This window comes from Mastomys coucha, unplaced genomic scaffold (genome assembly GCF_008632895.1).
Source record: "Mastomys coucha isolate ucsf_1 unplaced genomic scaffold, UCSF_Mcou_1 pScaffold16, whole genome shotgun sequence".
Lineage (NCBI taxonomy): Eukaryota > Metazoa > Chordata > Mammalia > Rodentia > Muridae > Mastomys > Mastomys coucha.
The window spans coordinates 102,324,249-102,332,777 of NW_022196898.1; the positions used below are offsets into that span (position 1 = coordinate 102,324,249).

The 8,529-nt window shown below is 44.9% G+C and overlaps 1 protein-coding gene across 1 annotated transcript in view; it reads right to left on the minus strand.

Annotated features, from left to right (window-relative positions):
- Positions 1 to 374: 374 nt before the first annotated feature.
- Tnni3k (TNNI3 interacting kinase) overlaps positions 375 to 8,529 on the minus strand; it is a 274,985-nt gene continuing 266,830 nt past the window's right edge. The window contains exons 24-25 of the mRNA XM_031375950.1: positions 6,863 to 6,942; positions 375 to 880 (exon numbers count right to left, since the gene is read on the minus strand). Of these exons, the coding sequence (XP_031231810.1) occupies positions 804 to 880; positions 6,863 to 6,942 (157 nt within the window). The 3' untranslated portion in view covers positions 375 to 803. The remainder of the gene's footprint in view (positions 881 to 6,862; positions 6,943 to 8,529) is intronic.

Below are 8,529 nucleotides of genomic sequence, written 5' to 3' on the forward strand. Positions count from 1 at the left end.
GGAGTTGGTTTTTTCTCTCTTCTGATGTGTGTCTCCTGAGGATCAACTTAAGTTTTTAGGTGTGGCCTAATTGCCTTTACTCGCTGAGCCATCTCTCCAGCCCAGGCCTCTCTCGTCCTGAAGATAGCTGAGACTTCATGTCTGTATGAAATTCTAGTCTGGCATTAGTGTGTTGATTTCATAACAGATGCCATTAATGACACCTTGTTACTAACAAACACTAAGGGACTGCTCAGGTAAAGAAAGCCCAGCCAAGACAAAGGAAACAGGCTAGCTAGCCACATGTTTTGTGCTTCTACATTTTAACCAGTCTGTCTGAAAAGAGGTCTGTTCAGTGGAATTCCTGTTGGAATAAAACACACATGCATCTGAACCCATGTTGTAGACCACCGAAGTGTCTTTAATCACAGAATGAACATCAGAGCTAACAGGAGATAAGGCAGTGAGCATATTTTAAGAAACCCAACCAGAGATGTTCAAACACAAGACCACATAGTACAGTCTAGGAATACATAAGGATCAGCCCAGCCATCTTGAACCCCATCCTCCAGGCAATTAAGGACTTTAAATATCAAACTGAGCCAATTCCTCATGCACATTCTGTGTCTGCTCCCTAGCACTTCATACTCTGTGCAATTCAAAGCCTACCCCGTAGAAGGGAATTCTGTGAGCGCAGAAAAGGCAAGGCGATCTGAAAAGACCCTCAGAGGGCAGAGCGTTATAATTGGAAGCGAGCCTGCCATGGATAAAATCACTGCTGTCAGTCTGATGGGAAAACTCCCCTTAGGTGCATGTCAGACCTGTCAGTTGCTGTCCTCAAAGCTGCCGCTGTTACGGTGGGAGTGAAGGTGCATCGGGCTCATGGGATCAGACACATAGCCTGCGTCAGAAAAGAAATTCAGTTGTTACTTATTGACCTTCCAGCACATCTCCCTGCTTTTGTAACCAGCCCAACCCAGTGCTGGACATAGCTGCCAGACTGTCCTTCCAGATCCCTGGGAATGAAGACTGGATCAGAGTCCTTTGTGATTTAAAATGGAAGCACGGAGTTGATACCAGATGGACATCCATGAGTAATGTCCAGTTTGAACATGCTGGTTGGTAGTTAGTATGCTGGGTTTACAGGAAAGCAGGACATGTTTCTGGAAGGAAGACGCTGTGATGGCTAAGAATGAGTTGCATGCCAGACAAATGCATTAGAAGTAATGGTTCTAATGGTTTGCTGTCTTTGGGATATCTGTCAGCTTAAATCTTTCTTAGTGTTAGTAAATGGGAGAATAGCTAGTGCCTATTAGAAGGCTGCCATGTGGCTCAGACAAGTGGCAGGCAACACCACAGGATGAAGGAAAGAATGGGCTGAGAGGGAAGGTGGAGATGGGGCTTATGGAAAAAGGATATCAGCCTGGAAATGGTTGCCCACTTGCTTCCCTAGCTGCTTAATTTTGAAGTGCCTGTCAAGTGCTTAGGCTTGAGTATCAGTGGTACTTGATACAACAGCCTGGGCATCTCCATGAACGGACTTCTTAGTTCTAGAGTAAGGCAGTGAGTGAGGCACTCTCTCTCTCCACTCTGGAACAGAAACTCCCACAGTTAAAAAAAAAAAAATGAGTGGTTTATCAGTAGTTGCTTCCTGTTTAGTCCCCACTGGAAGTTCATTTATCAGGGCCACCACAGACATTGGTGTTATTTTTAAGCCATGTACCCAGAGGTAGGAATTTGGGCATATTCACTTTCAAAAGAAAGAAAATCTGTCGAACTCTCTTAGCATGCCATAACAAACCTACCTGCATGGAAATACTGCTGTCGGTGGTACTTCTGAGCACGGGCTCATAGTCTCCTCCGTCAGGAGTGGCCCAGTTCAGCACTGAGGGCCAATGTGAGTACACATGCCTGCAAGTTCACATGAGCGAGTCTGCTCATGTGTATGTGTATATGTGCATGCATGTGTATATGCATGCATGTTTGTATGCATGTGTGTGCATTGTGTGTACATGTGTATGTATGTGTGCGTGTGTGTATGTGCATGTTGTACCTGCAAGTGTGTGCATGCCTATCTATGTGCCTGCATGTGTGCATTGCAAGGTGTATTATATGTGAGCAGACTGACCCACATCACTAAATAATTTTTGGTTTTGTTTCATTTTTCATTTTTTTATTGGATATTTTATTTATTTACATTTCAAATGTTATCCCCTTTCCTGGTTTACCATCTGAACAACCCCTATTCCATCCCTTCCCCCCCCCCCCGCTTCTCTGAGGGTACTCCCCAACCCTACCACCCACCCACTCCTGCTTCACCACCTTAGCATTCTCCTACACTTGTGCATCAAGTCTCCACAGGACCAAGGGCCTCCCTTCCCATTGATGCCAGATAAGGTCACCCTTTGCTACACATGTAGCTGGAGCCATGGGTCCCTCCATATGTACTCTTTGGTTGGTGGTTTAGTCCCTGAGAGCTCTGGGGGGCGGGGTCATCTGGTTGTTGATATTGTTGTTTTCCCTATGGGGTTGCAAACCCTTCCAGCTCCTTCACTCCTTCCCCTGTGCTTAGTCTGATGGTTGACTGTGAGCATCCACATCTGAATATCTCAGGCTCTGCCAGAGCTTCTCAGGAGACAACTATATCAGGCTCCTTTCAGCAAGTGCTTCTTGACATCCACAATAATGTCTGGGTTTGGTGTCTGCATATGGGATGGATCCCCAGGTGGGGCAGTCTCTGGATAGCCTTTCCTTCAGTCTCTGTTCTATTCTTTGTCCCTATATTTCCTTTAGACAGGAGCAATTGTGGGTTAAAATTTTTTGAGATGGGTGGGTGGCTCCATCCCTCAAACAGGGGCAGTGCCTAATCTCTGGATATGGTCTTTATAGGTTCTCTCTTCCATTTGTTGAATATTTCAGCTAATGTCATCCCCATTGGGTCTTGTGAGTTTCTTGCTTTCCTGGCTTTGGAGACTTTCTGGTGGCTACCCCCAGTTTCCCATGCCCCATTGTTACACACGTTTGTTCAATTTCTTGACCCTCTGTACATCTCTCCCACCCCATCTCCTCCCATATCAGATCCTGCCCTCTTTACCCCATCTCCTCCCATACTAGATCCTCCCCTCTTTACCCCCTCCCTCTCCTCCCTTCCTCCAAAGTCCCTCCCACCCTCTACATCCTGTGATTATTTTGTTCCTCCTTCTGAGTATGACTGAAACATCCACACTTTGGTCTTCCTTCTTCTTGAGCTTTATATGGTCTATGAATTGTATCATGGCTATTCAAACTTTTTGTCTAATATCCATTTATCAGTGAGTGTGTACCATGTGTGTTCTTTTGTGACTGGGTTACCTCACTCAACTGGTGGTCACTAAAGCAGAATCAGTACTGTAGTGTAAGAATATTTCTTTTGCCAGGTGAACTGCAGTGCCACTCTGGGTGTGAACAGGGTTTTTCTAAGCTAGCCAGGTATACACAGTTTCACTGTTTTTGGCTGAGTTTGCACTTCTCAATGAACTGACTCCAGGTGAGAACCTGACATTTGGCATGGCTCCCACAGTGGGTAGACTGTACTTCAGGGATGAGTGACAAACTCAGCAGGTCACTGAGGTGGGTGTCTCACACTGATGTCCTGTTGCCAGTCTCAAGGAAGACACATAAGGCTTGGATGCTCAGTAAGCTGAAGACCAGCTTGGCTAGAATTTGACTGCAGAGTCCAGGAAGAGACTGAACACATCTCTGTGTTTTACCACTTATGGGGAACAGCCTGGAGTTAAGTGTGAAGAGCTGTATGTTCATTTTTACCTTCATACTCTACTTCTGCCTATTAAACAAAGAGATCAACCTATGGATTCTGGCTCAGGGAGCAGTTTGGGAGGGGGGTCGAACAGTGCAAGCAAAGGAATCCTACAGAGCAGTGTACTCTGGACATGGCCGGTCCATGGTGGTTTGCTTAGTTAGGGTTCCTATTGCTGTGATAAAATAGCATGACCAAAAACAAGTTAAGGAGGAGAGGGTTTATTTGACTTACACTTCCAAATCACTGTTAATCATCAAAGGAAGTTAGGACAGGAACTAATACATGGCAGGGACATAGAGGCAGGAGCTGAAGCAGAGGGCACGGAAGGGTGCTACTTACTGGCTCGCTTATTGTTGCTTGCTCAGTCTGTGTTCTTACAGCACCTAGGACCATGAGCCCAGGATGGCAACACTGACAATGGGCTGGGCCCTTCCCCATGAATCATTAAGAAAATGCCTACAGGCTTGTTTATAACCTGATCTGATGGAGGTATTTTCTCAATTGAGGCTCTCTCTTCTCCAATGACTCTAGCTTATGTCAAGTTGACATAAAACTAGCCAGTAGAGCGCATGTGAACTCACAGTAGCTGTGGCAACACACATGAAGTTAAACCAGTCAATATTTCAGAATGGATGGGAGACAGGTACATCATCAGTCCCTACTCTGTGCTGAGGACTGTTTGCAGTTGGCAAGTTCTGGTAGGTTGGCCTTGCTACTCCAGTGGGTGGCCCTCCATCCCTTCACATATGGTCTACTCTGAAGGGATTCATAAGGTTACTAAGAAAAGATCTGAAGTCAGCAGCAGGGTGCGTGTTCAGGGGAAGCAAGGAGCTGCATAGGGAGAGTGGGGAGTAAATATGATCACAATACATTGTAAAACGCCTTGAAATTCTCCTTAAAAATTACCTAAAGGACGAAAGTTCATGAGGTTGCTACTGTAGGAAATGAAAGTAAGGAAATGAAAGTAAAGCCAGTCTGGGAATAGTTACCAGTCTGGGAAGTGGAGGATTTCTGTGAGTTTGAGGCTAACCTGGGGTACATAGAGAAATACTGATTTAAACAAGAAAATGGCAAAAATAAATCAAAATAGTAAAGACATGAAAGGGTAATGCCAGCTGTGCAAAAGGCTGCTTCTAGAAGGAAGAAAAACAATATGTATCTTTTCTCTAAGAATTCTCACTCCATCCAAACATCCGGGTGCTTTCTCCTGGGACTGGTACAGAGATGTTCAGACATTTACATTATCACTACAGTATTCCTCTGCTTCATTTTGGGGCAATTCTCTAAGCATGGTCAACCTATCAGGACTCGCCAACTGCCAGTAGTCCTGAGCTCAGGATGGGCTTTTATGTACCTGTCTCCCATCCATTCTGAAATATTAACTGGATCTCTTTTTCTTTAAGAAGAAATCTTCACGGGGCTGGAGAGATGCCTAGCAGGTAAGAGTGCTGGCTACTCTTGCAGGCGACCCAGGTTCAGTTCCCAGTACTCACATGGTGGTTTACAACATCTGAAACTCAAGTTCCAGGGGATCTGATGCCCCGTTCTGATCTTCATGGCACCGAGTTGCATGTGGTACATAGACATGAATGCAAACAAGGCACACATAAAAAATAAATCTAGTCAAAAATTCTTTAAAAGTTTTTTTTTAATTAGGGGTAGATTGCAGCTTCACCTGAATCCATCACGGAAACTTTTCCTACTAGGCCCACGGCACACTGTGGAGTTCTGAGAAAACATAGTGTTATCTATTGAGAGAGGGGGTGCAGTGTGTTATCTGTTGAAAGATGTTGTGCTGTGGCTTCTGGAATATATTTCCCTGCTGAAGGATCCTGGACTTACCAATTGCTCTGCAAAGCTAGTGGCAGGAGCCAGTCTGCATGCCAACACACACTAGGAGAACAGAGCCCTTTCCTCTAAGTTTCTCAAGACGACCAGTGCTTGCTCTATTACATCTAATCAGGAGTATAACCCTTTGTTTCTTCAAGGTTTTCCATGGTTATGGACAAAGGGTATGGAGTCCTGTAATGTAGGAGCTCTAAGGTGTAGAGCCATCCAAATCAGAGAAGCCAGTTCTGTCTTTCCTGAAACACAGCTCTAGAAACAAATCTGCTGCATTTAGCTGATGTGTCCAGCCCTCCATCCATTCAAACAAAGCGGCCATGAGAAAGTGGGCCATTGGACTGATATTTAAACTAATATAGAACCTCTCAGACTTAAAGACTAATAAAGGATATCATGGCCCTATCCCTAGATGATGGTATTTAAGGTTAGATGATATGATATTTCTAGGAGGAAATATTAAATATGTCATATTTATCTATAGGAATTCTCAGTTTGTCCAAACACCCTAATGCAGCTGATATTAAAGGCTTCTGTGTTTCCCTTGGCTTCCAGGGGCCAGCATCAAATTTTAATTATTCCAAAGAGCTGTGTTAATTTGCAGTTGAGCATTCCTGTGAGGCTGGCCCAGGCTGCTTTCCTGTGCCTTCTTGCCAGCTGTTTGAAGGGATGGGTGGATGGATGAATTGCTTTAAACCCTGTTGTGCTCAGCTCATATGAAAAATCCTCCCAGGGGATGTAACTGTGGGAACTTTCCAGTAAAGGATTTACAATGCCAGGAGAGCCAGAGATTACTTACATAAAGACCTTGTATCTTCTTAGGACTTCATTATGCACAAATTTGCACTCACTCACAGTCTCTCCAAACTGTGTACACTCCCATGCAGACATATGCTCATATACATTCTGTGCATCCTGCTTATACACAAATGCATGTACCCTTGAACTCACATACATTCACACTCAATACTCTCATGTGTGCACACTCACTCACACATGCATACACATGCTCACACAACACACTCATGTACACTCATATTCATGCAGAGTCTGACACCCTTTATTAGGCTTGAATATGACTGTAGAGTTGTAAAGACTTCAACATCAGAGTTAGAGCCTGTATAGCATTTTATAATTACCTACTATTTTTGGTTATTATAAAATACAAAGATGTCCCCCTCGCTACCAACATGAGTGAGCACCACACCCCGAGGAGTGATTTCCTTGATGTCTGTTACTTACCATATTTGTCAACAGCTGAATACTGGACACATCTGTTCATTTCCTCCAAAGACAGGCCTGGATTAGTGTGTGTCCCAGCACTAGAAAATGAATGAGGCTCAGCTTTACATGGGGTGCTGGGCTTATGAAATATCATAAAAAATAAAATTCAGTCACCTAGCATAGATCCCAAGTAATGTCAATGAGATGGCATTATGACAGGGGTCAGCTTTATAACATCTTGCTTGGAATGAGCTCAGAACTGTTGGACTGATTTAGAACTACGTACATCCAGTGTCTTGTTCTCGTCCTCATCGGTTATGGTTGCCGGTGTGTAACCTGGGGGATAAACTCTACTTGAGCCTGAGTTTTTATGTTTGTACAATGAGAGATGACCAAAACATTTTCAGCATCTTGTTTTAGTGGTTGGATATAAATGAAAAGAGTAAGGAGCCTAGATGCGGCACATACTTAAATCTTGACTTAAAAGCAGCTAAGAACATTAATGTCTTAGAAGGTCTACAGAAATGAGACATATCCTGAGCGCTACTATGAAATGGTACCTCCACAGGACTGGGATAGTACGTGGAAGCACTTGCATTTGGTAGTTTAACTAATTCTGCATCAGTGTAGCACCACCATCTTAATTCACAGGTAGACAAACGAATCTCAGGAAAGGCCCTCCAGAGGCTGGGTGTGTGATTCGTCTAGAACTCACTTCCTACAGCCTGTCCATATCTGCTTCTCTAGTATGCGTTTCCCCAGTGTTCCCCGATCCTCCTCTTTACCCCACTTTCTACTCGGGTTTGTTTAAGAGGTGACTTCCTTCTCAGTTCCTGGTCTCACAACTGGAATGTACAGACATCCCTGCCCTCCCTTCATACCCTACTTCTCACCTCCTCCGGTCCTTGTACATGCCACACAGCTGCAATCTCAGAAGAGCTGCCGCCCTCGGGAGCCCAGAACCACCCTTCCCTGGTCCACAGCAGAAATCTTCATACCATGAGCTTCCCAGCTACCTCCTCTGCTTTGGTCCCTGGGCATCAGTGTCAGCCAGAATCTGGAGTATCCTCCACAGTCTGCGCTGCAGTCGAGGCTTCTTTATCTGAGCTCCAATCACCACCAGTTCTACCCATCTCGAGTCTATTAAGGGAATCTCTCTGCTCAGGACTTAGGCAGTTCTCCTAATTGGTCTCTCAGCTTTCACCCCTGTCACCGAGCGATGCATTCTTCCCATATTTTCCATGGTGTTCATTTCAAAATGTAAAGTGGGTTAAGACATCTGCCTGCTTAAACCTCCCAGTGGGTTCCTGGTTCACTCGGGACACAGTGCTAAATGCTCTGCTGCCTTCAGCAGATCCTGCTTCCTCTCCAACATACGCTTCTGCTCTCTATCGAATTCTGTCCTTCACGCCCTTCTGGCTCCAACGTGGAGCCTCCACACTAACTTGCCCTCAAGCACTCCTTCCCGAAGACCCAAATGCTCATTTGCTGAATGTCTGCCTCGCTTTCACCCACGGCAGGCTCCTCTGTCATGAAGACTTCACTTCACTTGCTGCTTTCTCAGCCTCTTCTCCTCTGATGGCTGTTCCAAAGCAGCCCGTCTTCTGGTGTGGTCATTCCGTTTCATGATGGTATAATTTATTTTGGAACTTGCTTGCTACCTACTTATGTATACTCTGATAATT